Source organism: Saccoglossus kowalevskii, chromosome 10 (assembly GCF_978046115.1).
Source record: "Saccoglossus kowalevskii chromosome 10, keSacKowa6.1, whole genome shotgun sequence".
NCBI lineage: Eukaryota > Metazoa > Hemichordata > Enteropneusta > Harrimaniidae > Saccoglossus > Saccoglossus kowalevskii.
The window spans coordinates 18,860,611-18,885,315 of record NC_140650.1 but is presented as its reverse complement, the minus strand read 5'-3'; the positions used below and the strand labels follow the sequence as shown (position 1 = coordinate 18,885,315).

Genomic DNA, 24,705 nt, shown 5'->3' with positions numbered 1-24,705 from the left:
ACAGATATGCAGATATATCTAGAAATTCAAATGTCACTGTCATTAGGATTTTACTCAAATCAATAATTAAGACACTTTATAAATGCAAAATTACAGTGTCTCACACTGATTGGTGGGTCCACTGAAGTATACATTTGTAATAGCATATTCCACACTTTTCTATTCACTTTATTATAACCAGCCAATCACAATGGCACAATGGTGAAAATTAACAGCATCCTGATTGGTCACACAAAATATGGCGATACAGATCTCAAACTGGAGAAATGCAGATTATGGAGAATATACCCAGATGTGTAGATATTCACAGAACCGGCATCCCTGTCCATGGCTTATTGTTCAACTCTTTAAGGACTTTCTGTAAAAACGGAATAAGAAAAAAATACTGAATTAAATATTAACATTTTTTGGGGTATATATGTATACTAAATGTAGTACAATCGTAATATTAGTGGTTGGAGTGAAAACGTGATAGTGATGACATCTGCAATTCTCTTATTTGAAATTGTTGATGGATTTGAATTACACAACATACCTAGAACGCATGCAAAAAAAGTGATTCACAAAATTAAATAATCAAAATACAAAATAAACATTGAATGCAGAAGTATTCTGTGGACACATACAGCACATACATGTATTTGACATCTAGCTTGACGTAAATAGGTATTTTTCTGCCACAAAAATAGAATTTGATTTTGAACTTGATTTTTTTTTTTTTCATAGCTGCAATTTCAAAATGCTGATCTTTCAGAGCGGGATATAGCATTGAGATACCTTTACTTCAAAATTGACCATCTACCCTAAAATACAGTTACAGTACACAACACACAACTGACAACAACAAAAGTCCTGAGACACCTCTCCGCCGCTCCCTCCCCTCCTTTCCCATCCCCTGATGATGCACAGAACACAGAAACCAAAAACATGCATCAAAGGGATCATGCGGTAAAAAATATTAAAAAAAAACATCAAAAAGAATGAAACCATTCACAACAAAGGGGTGCTATATAAAATGACAGATGTGCTGATTATAATATAGAATACCTTGGCCACCACTACTCTCACTATACCTCCTAGGTCTCCCTCTACCATTACCATAAGCCATATAGACTGGCCGTCCAGACTAGGTAACGTTAGTTATTAACAATGAAAAGAAAGGGAAACAAGACAGAGCTGTTGGGTAAGTATTATGAATCATACAACCAGTGTTACACACAAAAATAAACATACCCTCATCAAACCCTGAGTCAGAGTCAGAGTCATAGTAGGGTAGTATTTCCGGAATGAAGGGAGCATAAGAACACACTTTAAGATATTAATGATGAAAATATATGTAATCGTATCAAAATTGCATGAATACCAAAAACATACATAGCAAAGATTTTATAGTTATTCCTATAATAATTATATACAAGTTTAGCAAAGATTGAATGAAAAAGACTGATGACCACAAGAAAAGTTAACGATGATGATGACGATGGCGATGTACAAACACTATGCCCTCAGATTAATGCAAAAACTTGTACCAGCTAGCCCATCATAACTATCTGAAGAGGAATGTCACCAAAGGTCGTACCTGTTTGTAGATTTGAGCTCTGAGTCGGTTGGTCTTGTAAGATTGTTGTTTTTTCTGTTCCTCCTTTTTCCTAACAACTTCAGGAAGTTTACTGTACAATCTAAAATATACCAAATTCATGAGTTGCGTTAATAATAAATAAATATTTATATTAAGTATAGTTAGGTGTTGGCATCTCAAATGTCTGTGACTTTTCAAACGTTCGAACTACTACTCATGGTAACAATTCTTTATTTATTTGATGGCAATGAGAAAAGAGTCTCAGTTTTGATTGTCAAGACCATCTTGTTGTGACTAAAACACAGCTGAGAGAGAAAACAGCTTCAGAAAAGAAACCATTTGAGTTTTCTGCTGACAAATAGTTTTCTTGTCCACTTTTACCACTAAGCCAGTATTTAAAGATGCTCTCATCTTTTATGTGAGTTAGAATCCACTACAAAAGTTGCATTTTTGCTTTGTGTGATCCGTAGAAAACAAAATGGAATGCTTACTTCTCAGTCTGTTTCTTCATTTCCTTCCTAGACATCTGTCTTCTTTTTGGTTGATGAAGATTATCTATAATTGGAAAACAGAGGAATGATGAAGTTTTTGATCTGAAGAGCTATTGTAGTCCCCTTGCTAAAACTATGAAATGATTTCATTGCAATGACAGTAATGTGTCCTGATCGCTGTTCTTCCTATTATAATGCAAACATGGTACAGTAGATTCAAAAGTATGAGACATTTTTTATTTCAAGAAACTTGAAAAATAGGAGTATGCCAATCTGAGCTTCTGCTAATAAAGAGAAAAAATAGTTTTACCATATGAAGGCTAATAATACATATAATTCGTAAAATGTTCAGCAATTTGGCAATTAATGAAATATACCACATATTAAACAATACTTAAATATGTGTAAAAAATTTTGTTATTAAAGGATGATTTTCGATATACAGAGTAATTCATGATATTGTAATTTGTCTATAGCCACTGGGGGAGGGTGGAATTTGAGGAAAACCCAGGCAAAGGCGTGGACAAATGACGTCAACATAAGCATTACATAATGTGATTAACTATTTACGAAATATGATTCGAACAAACAGATAAGTGAACAGAAACACAGTGGCAGATACATTTGTAACTGCTGTGGTGTTCAAATTATTCAGCAAAAACACTTTGTTCATGAAATAAACATTTTTGAATAGGTGATTTTCCGTACAATTGCGAGATCTCGCGAGATGCATGAAAGACGCGCGTCGAACGTCTGCTGTAAAAATCGAACGATTTGATTTTCAACTCGAATTTCTTTAATTCGTAGCTCACATCGACCGGCCGATCTTCGACAGAGGAATATTGCTTCCGAATACCCTCACTTAATCGAAATTGCCCATCATCAATTGTGGACAGCACATTATTAAGCATGGAAATGTCCCCCAAAATACTTTCGCGTTTGTTGAATCCCACGCGATGTTTGTCGCCACTACGACACTATGACCTTTGTTTGTCCTGTTTTTACGTTCGATTTCACGCATAACACGTGATTCTCGCAGTGAATGGAAAATGGTCTATTCAAAACACACTAAGAAGCCACAGAAAAGAAAAAGTAGATCTAATTCACTCACTAAACAATTATCTACAGAATTTTCGCAACATTATTAGTATGAGACTTTCATTAATATTGTCACATATATGTCCTAGAAAGCTCCTTAACACATGAGTAATCAGTTTCCACCATATTGGTTTTCATTAAACTTACTGAAATGCAAGATACAGATACTTTCTATATTGTGAATGCAAGCGAGCCAGGAATATTATTTCTAAAGATACCTACCACTTAATGGATGAACATTAGGACTGTATTTTTTCAATCTGTTTTCTTCAAATAATTTCAATCGCTCTCTTTCATAATGTGCAGCTATTTTTCGTTCCTCTGCCGCCAGCTGTAAATGTTTGACACGTTCCCGCGACTTGGAAATAAACTGATTCTTTCTTTCTTCAAAAGCATCCTGTCATGTGATTAGAAACAAGACGACATTGATCCAAACGTGTCAAGACAGTACAAGTTCAACTTCTTGAATGCCATATTCATAATTTATTTTGTCAATTTTGAATTAGCGATAAATGGACATAATTTCCCAATATCAGTTGGGTCTAAACGCCCTCTAGTGGTCAGGTAAAGAAATATTATTAAGGGGACATATGCGCTTATATAACTAAGTTTTCAGTAGTACTTGTAAATGCATTGAATGATAAGTGAAATCTGCTTAATTAAATCTACTTCAACATGTGGAATTAAAACAGAACGCATTGGCAAATCTATGAATTAAAAACCCAGTGAATAAAACTCAAAATGCTAAAAATATTAAAATGCATGCATGAGATATGGTTCTCATATAAACTTTGACTGCTGAACAAATCAATGAGTACAAACTGAGAGGTTACTATGCTCTAATTAGGTAATTTTCTAGGTGATTGTAAGGTATTGAAGAAATCACCAGCGGTAATCAGTGCAAGCCGTGCCTTGTGGTTTCGATTAGAAGAGCGCATTGGATTATGAGAAAATCTATGTTTATCAACACAAATGTCGCACATGGGTGGTGTGATGACCACTGCCCTTTAAATATATTATATGGCCTAAAAGTTGATATATAGATTTGTTTTGTGAGATGTGAGAAAAAGTTGGCTTTGTCATTGAAAGTGTTAATATTTGCAAGATGGACATTCAAAATAATATGGTAACATGACAATATCTCACCTGTAAAGATTTTTTGTTCTCTTCTTCTGATTTATTTTCTTTTAATGGTATTGGTTCTGCTGGTTTTTCTTCTTCCCATGGTTTTGAAGCAACCACTGGTTGAAACCACGCAAGTGGAGCCGGGCGTCTAAAAACAAAACAAAACAATTATTTGAATAACAGTCACATACATATTTTTTTTTTTTTTTTAAATAGGACAGGTAATATAAGCACAGTGCCCTCTCACAATCAGAAAACAATTTGACAGAGGTATGTATAACTGTTGCCAGGGTCTTTTTTTAAACCGAGGAACAGGGGCACAGTGCCCTGATACTCTCTGCAGGGGCCCTCTTACTGAATTGCTGATTGAACTTCAAAAGTCATAAATATATTTCTTGAGCCGTGCACTTCCGTGCTGCCGTACGAGATGAAATCTTTCTCAAATATATATTTCTCCGTGAAACACCAGCTGACAATGTGTCAGGACACCAAATACACTAAAATTACTTCAAAAATATTTCAATGGCGATAGATACATCATTTTTTTCTACAAAAAACCCCTGGTTGTGGTGTTGTAGTTTGGGAATCACAACAAATTGCTGAAAATCACAGCAAAGTAATGCAGTTGGTGTTTAAAATGTCAGCATTTACTCCGATTTTCAAATGATGTTCTGCGCATCGACAATGGTGTTAAAATCACCATAGGCGTTGCTTCACATCCTGTTTGATGACATATACAACATGTGTAAATACCTTTGTTTGTTTATACAAAATCTAAATGCACTTGTGTGATGACTAAATTAAAATTAAATCACTCGCACTAGAAATCTTTGATATATACATAGCACAGCAAGCGACATACAATGTCGGCTGCTTGTCTGTACTGGTGTGCTTGTAAGAATGTTAAGATTTCATATTTGCTCTTCAATAGCACATGCGCTTATGTACAACAGGTAGGTCAATAGCCATAAAGTCATATAATGATCCAGTTCATAAGAAATGCAGTTTTTTGGTGTATGTACACTTCTATTGGAGATGTGCTTCTAATAGAGCAAATAAGGTTTGAGCATCAGGCAGCCTTTTACGTTTTTTTTTTGTGAGGCAGTACAACAAGCACAAATATGTTTATTAACTTACATTTTTACAGGTTCTGTTGAATCCGGCATCTCTGGAGTAAATATTTTCGATTTTCCAAGCTTTGGTTTGTCTAATACTTTGAGAGGTCTTTTAGGTTTCTCTTTGTCTCCAGATTTTGGTGTGGTCTGCGTACCAAGTGTCACTGTAAACGCTGTACCACCCTTCTTTTTACGTGTTCTCACATCAGGAGAAGGAAAAGTAGTACCAATATCTCTAGTTGAAGTATCATCAGAATCAGTTGTTTTTGTATTTGCATTCATTTTCTTTGCAGCTGGCTTAATAGGCTTTTTGAAACCTTCGTCATCAATTTCAAAATATTCAAATCGCTTAACTTTCTTGCGTTCTACAGGCTTAGTCTCCTTAACTCTTCGTTGATAAGCCTTTACCTCCCTAGCATCAGAATGTTTTTCACCCACAATGTCATGCAATGACCGCGCTCTTTTATTCCTACTGAAATGCACACTACTTTCACTTGAGATTGTCTCGCTACTTGACCCATATCTCACATCAAAATCATCTCTACTCTTAACCTTTGTGAGGCAAGGCCTAGATCTACCACGCTCCTCTGTTAATGTACTTTCAGTCGTAATACTAGCTTGAGACATTTCAGATTCCTGCAATTCGGCAGTACGTCCGGTGGATGGCACCGGCGTTGAGGCATAAATATTGACACGTTCTGGTCCAAATGCCCGCACAAGCCTTTCTGTGTCAATGGATTCTGCTGATAAAGTACTTTCACTTTCGAACACTCTCTGTTTATCATAATGTCTTTGCCTTTCAACTCTTTTAGCCTGGTGCCGTTCGTGACGTTCTCGCTGTTTGTCAATCTGTCTCTGCAGACGTGCTAACTTGACACCAAGATGACGAACCCCTCTCGGCCCCAGCATCTTGTAGAGCCGCTCAGTTTCATAGCTCATATTTGAAGCCATCGAAGCATCAGTAAGAGAACTCGGGTCTTCACTGTGTGATGCCTCGGCAGCAAGTATCTCCTGTATTCGTTTTGCATCAATTGAAGGTTCTGTAGTAGTTCTCATCGGTGCTGCTCGACGTACTTCCTGTTCTGGTCGCCTTGCTTCACGTCCAGTTGTCGGCTTCCTCTGTTGTTGAACTGGCATGGGTGCAGTACCTTCAACATGTCTAACAACATTCATAACACGTTCAGACGTCAATGTGTCGTTAGTCATGAAGCTATCTTCACTTCTTGCAGTTGGTGGTTCCTCATACCTACAACATAATAGTAAATAGCTTCAAAATAACTAAAGTTCCAATTTAATCTGTGAATGAAATCGACTTGAGTAGCGTAATACTGCTGTTAATGAAATAATCATAAAATTGGCCAATTTTTCCCTCGGAAACACTAATTTGTATAGGTTGTTTTTTATCCATTGTAACATCCACTTCTGATAAAATGATTATTTTTTTTACAGACACATACCTTGACATGGGCTGAACAGGATATGGTTCTATTGCCTCGACCGACTCTAGTTTGGGCACAAATTGATGATGTTTCTGCCATTTTCTTCTCTGTCTACCACGTGTACTCGATGAACTCATTGTGCTAGTGTCAGAATCTATTTCCATGAATCCTTGAGGCTCTGGAAAAGGAATTATCAAATCAAATGAAGAAAAAATTAGGTTTAATAGTCACATGGGAGAAACTTTGTTGACCTAGGTTTGAGTTAATCTGATTAAAATAAAATTCTCGTTTGGGCTTATTTTTTCATTGTTTTTTAAATATATATTAAATTATTTATTTTTTGTATACTTATTTTATTATTCATGTCCGGCCTTTTTTTTAACATGTTTTTGTAATTGTGATGTAGCAATATATCTCAAACTACATGGTAAATGACGTATATGCAAAATGTAATCACTATTCAATGTACGGGTACATGTATGGGGTGAATATTGTACATTTTGGCAGGTTTTTTTTTACAACACATTGTAAGTAAGAATTTTTTTTTCACTAACATTTTTATGCATCCGACTATTTTAACATAATTTTCCATTTTCTGTATTATTTACAGGTCTTACAAAATTTTGGAAATAATTATGCAAGTTTATATTCTGTGGTGCTGAAATTCATAAATTAAACATCAACTTACCAGCATATCTAACTGTATGCTGAACTGGATTCTGAATAAGGCTAGCCAATCTTTCCATTCTATCTGTCAACGCGGTATCGTCAGCTTTCACCGACACCATTTCCTGAAATTTGTTCCACAGGTCGTTGAGTCTCTGCGCGTCTCTGTCTTCCTGCTCTAGTATCTCTTGCAAAACTTGCCTGCTATATCTTGGGCTCGGCTCTGGCACAGGGAGTGGTCGTGCTTCTGGAACTGTAGGAACTGTGGGTGAAGGAGCTGTACTTCTTCTCGCTATACCTCTTGGTGGCCATGTTGTGTAACCATCATTTATCTGGCTGCCCACATCATCTACATTTACACCAGTGACATCTGGGCTAACTCTATCAGGTACATGCGAGTAGCTTCTGTCCACAAGTGCTCTATTTTGCATTGACGGCATTGTTGCATAGTCTCTAGTTGGCAAAGATGTTACTGGCTGATCAGGCAGTTTTGCATAATCAACTTCAAAAGGAGAATGTCTTGCCTGCGGAGGCAGGAATTGTTGTTCACGTGTCTGAAGAGTCTGATCTCTGCCAATAACTGGTCTTCTGTGAGGTTGTTCTGGAATAGTTCTTCCAAATGATGTCAGTGGTGTCGTTTGCTGCACTCCAGCAGAATGCTTCTGATTAGCATGTTCAGTACCACTGCCACCAACAGGTCGAGATGAATGCAAGTTATGCTCCTTAACAGGAGATTCTCTTACCTCAAAAGTTGTTGTGGAAGGTTGGTGCACTGGCGATTCACTTCTCACACCTTCACTACTTGTAAGTTTTTCCTGTTTTCCATTTTTTCTTCCAGGAGAACTGCAGCTTGGTTTGAACATTGGGGAATCACTTCTTGGAACACCCTCTTGACTTGGAGATCTGTCCCTTCCATCAAATCTTCTTCCTGGAGAACCTGTTACAATAAGATCTCTCACTTCATTGGAACGACTGCCTAATGATCGTTGTAGTGCTTGTGTTTCAACCCAAGGTCTTTCCGAATGACTCACAAAGCTTGGAGACTGAGATACAGTACTTCTTTTGGGTGAAATGGAAAACGGTTCATGCAGATATCTCTCTCTGGATTCCATTCCAGCTTGTCTCGGCGTAACATTGTCTTTTACTGGGGACATCTTTAGTATAGATCTCGGTGACTCTTTTGGTAGAGACACACCATTGTTTTTCCCTTTATCAGGTGTTACTGTGAAACTATTTTCACTCAGACTTTTCAAATCTGAAGGATACTCAATAAAAGATCTTGCGGGTAAACCAGAAATATCAGTTCCTAACGAAAAGTTCCCATTTCTAAAATCGTGTGTACGTTGTCCAGATTGTTGTCGCAATGGAGACGTTCCAGTCGAACCTGGTGTGGAACGGAGTTTACTTGCAGCTTCATCTGGAGTCTTACTTCTCAGATCATCTGGGTAATCAATAAATGATCGGACAGGTTTTGTTCTTAGATTGTCAGTGCTGCTATCTTTATCTTCAGGAACTACATGGATCTCCATAGACTGGTCTGTTTCAAAACTCTTCTCGCTTATCTTGCTGGTTAGTAAGCTAGCATCTTGAGCTGCATCCCAGACATGTTTTTTCTTCTCGCTGCGATTACCATATATTCCAGTGGGATGTTTATTGGTTACTAGGTCTTGCCTACTTCCAAGCGAATCGGGTGGCACATAGGGACCAAATGCATCATCAGAGCCTACAAGAATAAAGATACATATCATATTTGACATTAGTGCCAAAATATTAAACAATGTAATAATCAAAATATCAACCAAAAGTATTTCCAGGGTATAAGTGTAACTCAACTTTGTGATCTAATCATCTGAGCAAGGTGTAATTCACACCCAACATGACATCACAAAATAGAATTTATAGATACCTGAGTGTGTACTTTCCATAGTGGTTTCACTCCGACCAGGAGACAAGGCAGTATCTTCATGTTCTGGAAGATACATGTGGAATGCGTCTGCACTTCCATGGGGTCTGTATGGTCTATATGACATACCACTCGTTCGTGGGGTAACTGAAGCTGAATCAACACTTCTCTCTGTTGAAGAGCCAGAGTATGGCTTAGTTGGGGTTGGTGATCGGGTGTTCTCTGAATCTAGAGGCTTAGCCAGGCTTAGTGTCATGGGTAGGTCATTTGTGCCAATGGAATCTGTATTTGGCTCTCCAAGAGATTTACGGAAAGTAAAGGCTCCACCTGTATCAAGTGGTCCAGTACCATTAGAGTGCATAACAGTATATTCTCTGGAGGTAGTGGTAGTAAAGCTGGTTGGTGGATGAGAATCTTGAGAACTGGTTCTCACAGTGGAAGTTGTAGGAGATGTTCTTGTGGAAGACATGGCTGAAGCTGGTAAAAGTCCATAAAGTGTGTCTCTTTCTTCAACACCAAGAGGGACTTCCCTTTCTTCTCTAGATGGTACTGGCTGTCTTGAAAGTCCAAAGTCTACCTGTCTTGGAGTAACTGGAGGAGAATCCCTCACTGTCCATGCATCATGAATTGCTCTGCGAACAACATCGTCTGTAGCCGTGGAATCATCAGCTCTTTCTTCATAGTAAGTTCGTTCTCTTGATTCCCTTCTGAACTGTGGAGTGCCACTTGTTACTTCAGATGGATCAACCATGTGCCTATCAATAATACCAGTAACTTGTTGCCTTAGCTCTATACTTTGGTCAAACCGGTTCTCAGACATTTTTTGTAATTGTGTTGAAATAAGATTCTTTGCAAAGTCAGAAGCTCCGAATGGTTTGTAACCAGTAGCCAATATTGGAGAATATGGCAGGGAAGTTGTTGTGCTAACCCCTGATTGTAGGGTTGTGACAGTCTTGGGTTGTTTCTCCATTTGCGACACTCCTTGTTGGGTTGGTACTGAAGATGAGGTTGCTCTGGGTAAATGGTCACGTTCGTCTCTCGTTTCCATGAGAGCCCCAGACTCAACTTCATCTAATATCTGGGAGGCATGGTGAACTGGAGATTCTTTTTCAAGAATTTTACGTACACGATCAGCCAAGGTGAAAGATTCATCATGCCCTTGTGTGGTGGTATCCAAGGTTGGTGCAGAAGAAGCACCTTCTGATGTTATACCATGAAATGAAGTAGATGTTCTGGTTGGGGGTAGCACTCCATATACAAGCTCTGCCCCTGTGTTACTAGTTCTGCCTGAGATAGGCATGTCTATTAGGCGATCTCTTGTCTCTGTATTGAGTCCACTAGTAGATATATGGAAATCAGCAAATGAACTGACATAAGATGGAGATGATTCTGTAGAAACTGTGGAGAATACAGTTGTATTGGTCAATAATCTATTAGCAGCTTCATTCCTTGGAGGACTTCTCATTGTACTTGTCATCAGTGGAGGTGTTTCGGTACTATCATCCAAGAGCCTAGCTGCGATCCTTCTTCTTAATACTGGGTCTCCACGTGAACTCCTACCTTCTGGATCAGTACGTGTCACAGGTTCATAGTTTACATCACTCCTCCCAACAGGTGCTGTCAGAGATGATCTCTCTTCATCTCTAATACTGCTTGGATAATCATTTAACGATCTCTGTCTATCACCCCGGGCAAAATCCATTGGTAAATCAATTGTAGCAGGTCTCTCTAATGTTGTTCTTGAAGGTGGTGATGAATGAGGTGAACCTTGCCTGAACAGTGTAGCTTCATCAGAATGTCGACCAGTTCGCTCTAAGCTTCTAGCTCTCTCAGTACCCCTATAGCTACGAGTAGGGCTGTCAGGAAGTTTACCATAATATATTTCTAATCCTTCATACCCACCATCAGGAATGTTTGAATCCCTTGGAGTAGTTTCAGGATCTGGAATACCATAATGAGATGATGTTTGAGGATGATGTTCTACATATGCTGTGTTGGCTAACAATACCTGCACCCTTTTATGGAGAGAGTCAGCACTCTGAAGACTAGTGCCACTAATGTTTGACGAAACTCTTCTTGAAAGCTGATCTCCAAAATGGTCATCAGATGGTCTTGCAGCCTGAGCAACAGCCTCTTCCTCATCATCATCGTCATCATCATGCAGAGAAAACCTTGCTGAACTAGCTGGAGAGGAAACACTTTTAGCAAGTTTAGTTCTCATCTTTACTGGAGTTGAGATTTGTTTTGAAAGAGTTGGACCTTCTGTGAGTGAGTCTGGCGAATCTTCATCTCTGTCAGATTCTAATTTTGGTTCTTCAGCATCATTATTCAGTGAAGCATTCTGGTTGATGGTTTCTACTTCCCCATCTACTGTTTCTTGTGGCCTTGACATTATAGTCTCTGTACCATTAATTTGAGTAGCAAAATCATCATCAAAGTCAGCAGAGCCAGCAGGTGAGCTTCTGTCCGGAAGCTGGTACATATGACTCACGTCTATAAAGCCACTTCCATTAAAAATATCACCCTCTGGTCTTGCCTGTTTGGACATAATTCTCTCTATTATAGCCTTAACAGAACTAGACGTGCTTGCTTCAGATAAGGTACTTGGTGAGGGAGTTTGATCAGGAAGATCAAAACCCTCAGCATCATTTCTAGATTGCAGATGCATGATATTCAACAGGGAATCCACATTATGAGTCAAATAATCAACATTTTGAGCCATGCTATCTGTCGTCCCAGTAGAATCTGACCCAGCTGGTGAATATGGTCTTCTGAACCTAAAATCATCTACTAAATCTTCATGGCTAAGAATCTGAGCAACTTTTCTACTTATGCTATCTGCACTCTCACCACTATCAGACCCAGAAGCAGGTGGAGAGTATGTACGCCTGATGGGTTCATCAAATTCCTCTGGAGGAGGAATAAATTCATGGTAGGAGTCCATGGAAAGTGAATGCTTTATAGGTTCTCTTGATTGTGCAGATAAAATGACGCCTCCAACTTCTTCACCAGTTTCCATTAGTGAACTATAGTCATCAGTGGTAGCTTCAATTTCTGGTTCTTTGAATGAATCTGATTGTCTTCTTAGCTCTCCTTCAATTTCAGCACCAACATCTTCTCCTAGAAGTAGAGCTACTCTTCGGGCAAGTGAATCTTGACTGACGTAGCTGCTATAGCTGTATTTTGCTGGATGTTTTTCACGATCTCCTTCACCAAGTGAATGTGTGGCCTGTTCAATCCTAGCTCTTATACCCTGATCTTGTATCCCGCTCCAAACATGGTCATCAACATTGTCCTTTATCTGCACACTTTTTTTTCTTGTAGAATCTTCTTCAAAATCACCAGCAGATCCACTCTGTAACTCGGGTGGATACTCAATGTAGAATGAGGACGGTTTAACTTCAATAGAAGCAGTAGAGTTCTGCTCTGATTCAGTAGAAACTTCAAGAATTGGTGTTGATTCGACTGCAGCACCTTCTCTTTTGCAACCATTCATTGAATTCTTCTTCACAGACACACTTGCAGGTACAGTCAATTCTTCCTTGCAATGAGTAGCATCTTCATGCTCCAACTGTGGTTGTGGAGCAGATATGGTGATTTCAGCTGATACTATTGTTGGTTGTGTTTCTTTAGGTTCTGGTGGCAACTGAATCTTAGCAATTGGGTCAAATGAATGAGCAGTGAACGGTGTTGAAGAGTGCATAGGTTTTTTGCCATACATAGCCATGGATTCACTTATCATACTCACAGTACTTTTATTTTGTGGGAAGTTAATTGTTTCATCATCTGGAACTACAATATTATCTTTGATGTCCTCACTCTTCATTACCATATCTTCATCTACAGTAATAGTCTGTTCCTGTTGCAATGGGAACATTTCCTCTGATCTAACGTTGTCAGTTTTAGCAAATGCATTAGCTTCGGACTGGTCATTCGCTGTCTTCTCAATTGGGTATTGTGAAAGTTCTTCCACTACTTCCAAAGGTTGTGGGGAAGGAACATCATCTTCAAGTAAATGTTCAGACAATGCTGATTCTTCAGACACTTTCCTGCCTGAAATACTGATAACATGCCCATCATGCATTTGCTGTTGCATACGAGGAGAACAATCAGGAGAGGATTCTTCCTCCAAGCTTCTTGGTGTGCTGGCATCATCAATAGGATGCTGCGCAAGTGAAACATTAAAAGTTCCACTAACAAAGTCTGAAGAGATCTCAGCTATGGCTTCACTCACAGCTGGTTGAGACTTAATATCAACCACAGTCTGCATAGTTCTATCACCACTTTCTGTGTCTGTAGTTGTCTGCTCATCAGAAGTACCTGTACCCATTGGTATACTAACGTCACTACTACTCAAGAAATGGTCATCCTCAGAAGACATGTCAGGAAATTCTTCCTGTGATAATCCAGCCACTAAGGAACCTTGACCACTGTCAATCATCAAGCTTCTCATTACAGGATGTTCTGAATCTCGACTGTCTGAAAACTGCACTTGTGGTATCACAAAACTATCATCCTCTGTATCAGGTTCAGAAAACCTTGGAGTGTCTTCTTCTAAAACTCCTACGGCATCAGTTGAAACAGGAATAGCAATATTCATTTCGTGTTCTGACACATTCATTTTCTTTTCTGGTGGTGATAATGGTCCTTCTTCAAGAGAAGAAAATTCATCTAACGTTGAAAATTCTGAAAGTTCGTTTGAGGGCTTAGGTTCAGAAGGTTTATCAATTGGCGACTCCATTAAATCCTTGTTACAAACAAAATGCCAACTTGAAATATCGACATCAACAGTCTCTAATGTCACCTCTTCTTCCAAGATATACCAATCATCACTCTGAAAAGATTGAAAAACAATTTTATTTTTATTCGGAACTAAGTGCTTTTTCCATTTTACCTTCAATTTTAGTTAATCTCATGAAATTAAAAATTGAAGATTAATAAATACTACTTTGTGTATTTAAAGTTTATAGATTTCCTGAGTTTGACACTGAGGGCGCTGTTCAAATGCACTCAAAGATTTGTACTACCAGTACACTAAATGGTCCAGGATAATTATGCAAACTAGTACACTCATTCAAGCACTAATAGCTTGGCATGCTCAATTTTAGTTAGCAATTACCACTGAAGTTCAAAAATTGATATATTATAACTGTTACAGGGTAACATTTCCCCTAGAATGCACCATTATGTGTGATCTATAAACAAGCATGCACAAGTTTTTCTGATAGCTGGACAAATGATAATAATATGTACGTGTACTGTCTCTGGGTTGGAGGAGGGTTGAACCCCACACAAATTCATATTTACTGTCAATCGTTTAATTTTCACTGCCAGAAATTTGAGGGATTTCTAAATTTTATAGAATTCACAAAGATAAAATATGAAAGTCGCTGGCACTCTGGTCATACATTTAGAACCCTTTAAGAAATTTTTACTGCAATTTTGCGATTCTCACTGACTCACGAATATTTGTCTCTTGCAAAATTCAAACTATTTAAAGCAGGGTAGTCGTCACCTACGCATGCGTAAGGTGGCCATAGCGTATCATTGTTCACAAACAAGTGTCTACCCATCAGCCTTTGCGTTCTTAGCGTGTGCTGTTATCATCGCTTGGGACTCAATTCTCGCATGTGTGCAGGTAACGACCCTCCCGCTTTAAAATATACTGATAAATGCGTACCAGTATATACCCCCTTTAAGTTCATTAAAACATCTGAAATTAAGATCTGCCATACTGAATACCCCAAGAGTTTAACATTACAAACGAATAAAGCAAGGATAAATGTATCCCTACTTACAACAAATACTGCAGTTCATTTAACCAAGTTAAGTGGTGTGAACCACCAAAAGTATCATAAGTGGGTCAATCCAGTTCAGATAATGCAATGCCAGGCAGTAAAGCGAGATGCTTTTCAAATAGAAGGAACATGGTATGGCAATTTATTTAAGATTTTGAAATTTTATCTGCTCATGAAATGCCCTGACAGATTACAGTACCCACCATTTTTTTGTGTGTTCATTTGTCGTTTAGGGCAGAAACCCAAGGAGCAATCCCTCGTCCAATATTTGTCAAAATAAAGACTAATTAAAATCTAGTTTGTCATTATTAAAAATACATGTGTACAGGTCTTTTATCTGATATACCAATAATTATTGCTGTTGTGGGATTTTACATGTAAGTATACCAACTCACAGGCTATATTAAAATCATTACACAGGTCAGTCACATACACTAAGGCTGGGAAAAAAATTCTCTGTTTCTCGTTTCATAGAAATTTTAAAATTTCGGCGGCTAGGCGATTTTTTTTTTTTTTTTTTTTAATACTGAGCTAAAATAGGGAAAATTTGAGACAAGTGCGAGTACAAGGGCATTTTGGAATGCTTTAGAAAGAAAAAAACATCCGAGGTGCATAGTTCAAAATAAAGCGCGCGGAAACAGAGATATTTTTTTTTCTCAGCCTAAATGTGTTTCTCACAGAGCAAATTTGGAACTACTTTAATTCCAGGATAAATGTAAATGATAGAAAAGTTTATAGAGCTTGAATTTGAATATAGATTTAAAACATTTAAACTCATAGATGCTGATTGTATTTTATTCACTATATAATTATTACTATATAATTATCACTTCTGCAGTTCTTTATGAATTTTACTAACAGTGAGGAGCCAAAAGCATGTGCGGTACTAGTAGAGCAAATATGGTACAAGAACACGACAAAGGTACTTATAGTAATCACTATAGTAAAGGTAACGAATCTCAAATTGGGTTTTACAATAAAATAATCTCAACAGTGTACATAAGGGCAAAAGATTAATATTGAATGTGTCACAATATTTAATACGCTAACTCTGGGGCACCAGATTGTCCGACAAACACCCCAACATATGTTGACATACTGTAGAATACTTTATTTTAGCTGAAAAAAAAACAACACTTTTTGAGTGTTTTGTAATGGAATTTATTTTCACTGATTTTTGACGAGTTGAATGTAAAAAATAGGAAAAAAATGTATATTCGCTGGATTTTATTTTCATTGAATCATTCTTTCAGCGAAAATAGCGAAAAATAATTCTAAGCGAAAATAAAGTATTTTACAGTATATGAATGATGATAATACAGGAATAAAAGAATCACCAGATACATGTATAATAATGTATGCATCGTTTTTTCCTGATTATATCAACAGGGGATGTACACAAAGAGATCATATGCCAATTCAACAAACCACTTCACAAACATGAACAAACTGATTTGATATATTAAAAAAATCCTGTAAAAATACAAATTTCTCTTATTACAAAATATGCATGTTGCATATTTGAGATTACATAATTTACAGTTCAATTATTAAAACATGAACTGATGTATCTGTCAATATTTAATCTTTTGAATGACATAATTTTCCCCGCTGAAAATTTGCCATAATATTTTTCATTTTTTTTATTTATTTAGCTATAATTAATTTCTCAAATTTGAATCAAATTTTTCATATAGTTTGCCTACAGGTCTTAATCAAAATTAGCTAAAAAAATATGGAAAAAAATATGCAATTTATTTTCAAAATATGACAGAACTAGCAACTGTTCAACATTGATAATGGTGCTTGTACTTCAAGTTACCTGTGAAAGTAAATCAGGGAGAGCAAACATTGCTAGTGCTTAGTTTGTTACCAAAATAATGCTTGTTTTTACAATTATTAATGATACTGTACTGTTTTTATATCAAACAAAGTTATTTTGGTACATTTTTTATTTGACATCCAAAATATTTTTATTTCGGACGATTGTATTTCTTTCATCCCAGCCCCCGGAAATGAAGTACTCCAAATTTTAGAAAGGTATAAAAATGCATTTGACAGGTTAAATCTATCCAAGCCTGTCAAATTGTCTTTGAATATTATCTGTAAATTATATAGTAACCATAAATAACCAACAAAAAATTGACTATAAGTACCGGTATAAGTCTATGGATACAGACTAGCAAGTGTTCCTGGGTAGTATTTTATATTTTGATAAAGTTTTAAGACAGGCACTTTCACATTTTCGGCTATAACCCTGTTCTGCACATTGATCAGGTTTCTTCATACATGTGAGAATACAATATATTTTACAAACCATGCATTACCCCAAATAGCTATATTATTGCGAGTAATTTAATTTCACATTATGGAAAAAATACAAGTTAATGTGTCACCTTAGCACGAGATGCAATCATAAATAACTGAAATAAAATTAATTCAATCCTGGCCAGACATAATTTAATTATTTATAATTAATAAAAAATAATTAAGTATTTCAATTTAGCAGTGTTTAGTGTTAATGATAAAGATGCCTGAGTTCAATATTTTAAAATAAGTTACAAACTTGATCACACCATAGTGAAACATACTAAATATGAATGAAATCTACGAATAGAGCACATGTGCCTGCATGTGTATAACCATACCATACTTCTGCATGTCACTGTCTACATGTACATGTATGTAATATGGTGCAAAAGGTAACATTACAACTTGAGTTACTTAGGGGCTTTATAGTATCCCACTTAGACATGCATACTTGTGTGTTATCATATTCCAACCGTGCATATCTGTTAACTCAAGGTGAGCGAGGCTAAATTTAGCAATACATGTAACTATGACAACACATTGACAAATTTTATATTCATCAGATACACAAGATACTATGGGAAGAATTCATTGTGATGCACAACAGCTGTACATGTAGATAGTTTAATTCACAGTACAAACAGAGAGCACTGAATGTTCAGGACGACAGGTTAGCAATTATATCATCATAAAATAGTTACAGTTCTTTTATTTTATGCAAATTAGCAAATTGCAAGTTGTCATTAATAATATAACTGTCATCAATCAGGTCAGCTGCTAATGTTAATTAGCTTTTGTTTGTATCTTATTATTAATTATTATGTTATTAAATGCTAATTTGTGTTATTTTCATATAACAAACAACCGGTCTGTGTAGTATCCTTGTGATTTCTGTTTTATTCATACTGTATATCGATAGTTCACGCTTTATTGCATATTATGCACATTATATTAGCCTGTAGAGTCAAAGGTTACAAATTAAATTATAATAGAACCAAAAATGATTATATTTATTATGATTTTGTCAGCATAAAACCTCATCAAAGTAAGCATCAAAGGTTTATTCTTGTGTGTCAATTTTTATGGGAACTTATTTTTAACCTTTTCACAACCAGTTTCCACTTTCATCACAAAATAGTCCCATTTATAGTCTGCACTTTCCTTCAGAAGATTAGAACAAAAATAGCCAAATTTTTGAGTAAAGACTGAAAATTAACTCAAATTTTGTCAGTTGGCGCCAAAATTAGGGTTCATTTCCTGAAATATTGAAGAATATAATTAAAAAAATGCAGACAAATTTGGGCGGGAAAGTCTGGTGGTGAAAAGGTTAAAGAAATTATGGTCACAGAATTCGAGAAGACAAATTTCAATTGAATTTGGTAAGGTATATTACGTATGTCAACATTCAAGATGTGAAAGCGTGGAACTCCATCAAAGAAATTGAGATATATCACCAGAGCAGCTAATTACAATGCAATTATGTATAAAATAATCACTAATTTCTGAAAAAGCCTCAAGGTGAACGTGGTTTTCTTCACTCAATGTAGTAAATACATAATCTTTATCATCACTAAATTATATTCAGCTTTCACATTCTCAATATAGGTGAAAGCATACAATGCAATTCTTTCAGTATTTTTTTTCCCCAGAATTTTCGATACATATTTGTGTGTCTTAATCATTCTAGCATTGCGAAAATCAATAATGTTCACGTACTGATTTTAAAAATGCACTGAAATTATGCAATTTAAAAGAAAAAAATGTTTTAACCAGTCTCAGGTACAGGATGCTATCATTTTACATATGCTCTATGCGTGAGGCCAACAGAGGGAAATAGAATAATATCCCATCACAGCTGTTTTAGGTGGGCGTGGCAGCTTGGAAAAACACAATACACTTCAAATGCCTGCATGTAAAGTATCAGCCATAGTATAAACCTTTATTGAAAGTCATCATAGCATATCAGTAGTAATGCAGTGTTCCTTGTGCAGAGTTTTGAGACACTTCTTTTATTATTCATCACATGTATGTATTAGACACACCCTATTATACTTTTAATCTAAGCAGACAGATACATGTACCAGATTTCTAATATATATCATATCCAGATACTCTATGTCTTTTTTTAATAATAAAAAGACAACAGATTTCTATTGATAAAAATTATCTTGGAAATTAATGTTAGTAAAAGGGATGAATATTAATGTTTTTAGAATCTGTGCGTATCACTTAATAACTTGAGAGTCGCAGCATTTTGGGAGGGGGGTATTTTGTCAGAATTTAAAAAAATATGAAAGAAAAATTAATTTGCAGGTAAAAAAAAAATTTAAATAAAAATAAAAGCATGCATCAGGTTTTGATTTTCAAAAACAATATTTACCACAACCCTTCTAAGTTCACATAATTAAAGTGAAGCTGTATTTTTGGTTTTGTATTTTTCAGTTCGTATAATAAATACTACTGAACCCAAATTAACTTTGTTGTACAAAATGAGAAAACATAGAGTCATACATGTATGGTTATAAAAAAATAATTAAGTCCCACACCTTCTGTTATTTACATATTGACTACCGGTAATACCTCAATAAGCCACATGTGTACCTTGTACCTTTTTCAACCTTTTCACCACCAGTTCCCTAACTTAATAATTAAGTCCCATACCTTCTGTTATTTACAAACATATTGACTATCGGTAATACTTCAATCAGCCACATGTGTACCTTGTACCTTTTTCAACCTTTTCCTGACCAGTTCCCTAACTTAATAATTAAGTCCCATACCTTCTGTTATTTACAAACATATTGACTATCGGTAATACTTCAATCAGCCACATGTGTACCTTGCACCTTTTTCAACCTTTTCCTGACCAGTTCCCTAATTTAATAATTAAGTCCCATACCTTCTGTTATTTACAAACATATTGACTATCGGTAATACCTCAATCAGCCACATGTGTACCTTGCACCTTTTTCAACCTTTTCCTGACCAGTTCCCTAATTTAATCCCAAATTCAAAACATAGCCTTGTTTATAGTCTGCACTTTCCTTCAGAAAATTGGGACACAAATAACTGAAAATTTACTCAAAATTCGAGTTCATTTCTAGAAAAACTGAAGAATATATAAAAAAAAATATATCAAATTTGGGTGAGAAAGTCTGGTGGTAAAAATGTTAATAATTCCAAATTTTAAATCTCACATGTATGAAGGTCTGAGTACATGAAGTGGATACATTTTCCAAGTATATTAATCCTGTCCCACATGAATCTTTGGTTAAAACCATATTTGCCTTATTAGAAGCACATCTCTAAAAGAAGCGCATAAAAAACAATAATTTTATTTTGTTGTTCACTGGATCTTTAAAATAAGACTTATTTTGATCACAGATATATCTAAGCAGTATCTCTGTATTTTGCATAAGCATAATAATATTACATCTACCGGTATGTTTATACATGTAAATGAACTTTAATAACTGTCAGAATGCAGTTATGTTAGAATGCATTCCTAAAGTCATTCACTAACATTGGTGAAGGTTGACTGCACAATTGTCACTGAATGAAGGTATATAAACACACCACGCATGAATGACATAGGCATATTCACCAAATATGCCAGCCACAACATGTACTTAAACCTTGCTGCCTACTATCTATACACAAACAGTGACCTAGAATTTGCTGGTACATATACCACCAGTAATGGGCTTCAAATTGAAAACTATAATCATAGGTGTCAACACTCTGTTCTGTAATGTTTTATGAATATGAGGTATGTACATGTATTAGTACTTATATTGATGTACACCAAAAACTCGATCAAAATAAACTGACTTTTGTATGTATACCTGACCATCATCTGACACCGATACCCCATCCCACCTTCCCAGTACACATAGACAAAATAATTTCAGTCGTTCCTTACATTTAAAGCTTGAGAGAATTATTAACCCAAAGCAGAGAGATACTGTAGAGAGATTAATTATTAGCCAGGTTTCAGTTTCTCTTATTTCGTTAAATGCATAATATAAATTAAAATATTAATTATATTAAATATTAATAGTGAATAAACCTGCAACATGAAATATGTTACACCCATCGAGCATTTCCTCAAAACAATATGTGTATGTGACCTGAACATGGGGCTTGACGTACTTTGACAAGTGATTAGTAGTATACACTGTAGCCTCGTTATAACGAACTCTTTGGGGGACATACAATTAGTTTGTTATAGTGAAATGTTCACTATAATGAAGCTCATAATACATTGGGTTTGTTGTGAGTGGGAGACATGCTATGTGTTCATTATATCAGGAAATTCATTATAAAGGTGTTCATTATATTGAGGTTACAGTGTAATACTTTGCTAAGCGTACATTTACAAAACGAAAATCAGAATGAATCACAGACAATGTGTAACTGGAAGGAAAAATGTGTGTCAGTACGCGTAGTCGACAACTTGAATAAATTGGAATAAACTACGTACTCTATCGCCCTAGTATTGGTTTACACGTTGTTATATTGTTTACTACTCAGACATGACCGCATTCAATAGTCAATCAAAGCAAGAGTAAATGCAAAAGTTGGTATTTGAAAAAATAACGATTGTAAATTTTGGCTTCACACATTACATACGAGCCTAGATTACAATTTAGTTAGATATTTGCAAGATCTATTCCTTTATTCAAATGAGATTAATTAAGAAGATTAAAAAAACTTCATAATCCATAAATGTACTTTTATGTGAATTTAAAAATAGGTATACCATATTTAATATAAGATCAGAAACATGTGAGTAGCTACCCCAGTACTTTCAATAAAAGAGAGTGATATACAAATGTACCAGTATAATAACTCAATAAATAAATCAAATACAGTACTTGTAATTTAAATAAATACATAAAACATACACAAATGGGATAAGCAAACATACCTTTGACCTGTGAGTTATATATTATGACCGGGGTTAGTCAACAGTTGGGAGTCAGAGGAATTTAAAACGGTATGCGTATAGTTCTACAAATTGTCAAAGAATGAACCACGGGTACAGGTTTCCCCAAGTATGCGATATTATTATGCTAATGTCATTGTTATGCAGATTTCTTTTGTTACTGTTCTACATGTAAGAACTACACAGCACTGCACTGATTGGTGTCGGGAAGACCTACTATTCGTATAATAATCTCTGGTATTTACGTAGAACGGTTTTATCTCTACTTCAAAGTGGTGTTGACATAATGATTAGTGGGTTATGAATAAATACTATTGAGAGAAACTTGTTAAGCGTTTTAGTGAAACACTGCACAACAAATTTAAACGTTAAATTACAGGTACTCGTATATTCACTCATTTTGGTATTTCTCCCAAAGACAAATTACTTTTTTTGCGACACTTAAAACTGAGGGATAAATCTTTGATATTGTGGGGGTTTATCTCACGGACAAGGTGACGAGTGCCGTTTACAGGCAAATCGTGTTATGACATGTCACATACTTGCTGAATCACGTCAAAGTTTGACGGTTAAATCACACTATTCACAAACAGTGTGAAAAACAACAAAACAAAGATACTGGTATATGTGTGAATAAAACAATCCCCTAGAAATCACAAATATAGGCACTTTAATTTCAAGGTGATAATCTAGTTGTGACTATATCTAGTTCAAGGTGATAATCAAGTTGTGGGGATTTTTTATTTTTATTTTGAGCACCGTCTGTTAATTATCAAGCTAACAAAAATAAGAAATTTTTCAGCATTCAGAATTTAAGTATGCATTATGTATTTACTTCTACAAGCACAATAAAACATACAATCACACATTTATTCAAGTCGAGCCTTTTGCCATCCCGACTCAGCTGTGGAAGCAAGAAGGTTTGATTTACTAGAAAAACCATAACCCTAGCGATAATACTTTAAACCGAGTGATGGGATTTTGTAGGCACACATGTTAGTGTGAAAATGACACTTACTAGTACATGGAAAAATTAAGTAACATGCTGACATGCAACTAAGAAAAAAAATTCTACCTGTTTAGCCATGACTGAAGCGAGACACATTACAAATAATGTAATGTCACACAAAAAGAAAGAGGAGCCTTTTTCTGAGCAGCATGTGGGAAAAGACGGAGAAAATCTGGTTAGTATCTCGATGGGTTGGGTGAAGGCTAGGATATTAACATGATTCATTCAAATAAATTAGTATGCAGACAAGGAGGAAACAATGCTCGGAGACAATTCTTTTGAAAAATTATAAATACATACTGTCGACAATTGAAAATATTGTGAGGAACTAGTATGAAATAAACATTAACTTCAATACAGAATATGTTAATGATGTTGATGACAATATATATATATATAACAATTTATACAGCAATAAATAATGAATATGAATATAATTCCAATACATCGAAAGAAATGTTGATTGCATATTTGAAGAGACGGAGAGTGAAGCGGAAACAAAATGTAGGTCAAATTATTTTAATGGTATTTACGGTTCCAAAATAAACTGAAACGCGAATTTGGTAAACAACACATGTCTACAACGCGTAACGGGGACGGCATGAAATAGCGACGCATAAAAAAAGATACTAAGAGATATAACGGAAAACCCCGAGTCTGTCATGCGATTATCATGCTGACATAGTACACGCTGAGTCTTCGGCTCGAGGCTCGCTAGAACACGTCCCATGGTATCGGTGTAAACCGTACGCCTTCAGTCGAAGTGTCGGTTATAGGGTAGCCAACTTTGCTATATTTAGGCAGACAGTGAGTTTCTACATGATCACAATATAAAATAAATCAAAAGTGCTTCTACCGTGAATTTAATTTTTTTTTTTAAATACGCGATTTCATTTTCTTCGCTTTTTGACATTGGATAAATTAAAATTACGGGCGACGGAGTCATGATCTGACATGACGAATTTAAGCTGACAATTATCAAGGAATAAAGCAGTTAATTATAGCTGCAGCGCCTTACAAAATAAAGAAAATGATACTTACATATATATATCAAAGAATCCCTCTCCCCATTTTTTTCTCAGTAGTAAGGACCTTCCAGACGGAATTTTTTTTACGCTGCCATCGCATCAACATAAATACAACCGTAATTTTGAATCACCGCCATCTTGCGAAGACTGCAAGTGAATATCTCACAAATTCACGCGAGAATACAAATGAGGCGCT

General features: G+C 35.9%; 1 protein-coding gene across 1 annotated transcript; it reads right to left on the bottom strand.

The window, feature by feature from the left end:
- Window positions 1-708: 708 nt before the first annotated feature.
- LOC102803452 (uncharacterized) lies at window positions 709-24,696 on the bottom strand. Its single transcript, XM_085504611.1, has 12 exons — window positions 24,523-24,696; window positions 23,548-23,621; window positions 10,478-14,250; window positions 9,420-10,429; window positions 7,536-9,236; window positions 6,866-7,025; window positions 5,431-6,654; window positions 4,315-4,441; window positions 3,391-3,565; window positions 2,071-2,134; window positions 1,580-1,679; window positions 709-1,126 (listed from the first exon to the last, which is right to left on the bottom strand). The coding sequence occupies exons 2-12, from the start codon at window positions 23,575-23,577 to the stop codon at window positions 1,007-1,009; spliced, it is 8,484 nt and encodes a 2,827-aa protein (XP_085360737.1). The 5' UTR covers window positions 23,578-23,621; window positions 24,523-24,696; the 3' UTR covers window positions 709-1,006.
- Window positions 24,697-24,705: the final 9 nt, after the last annotated feature.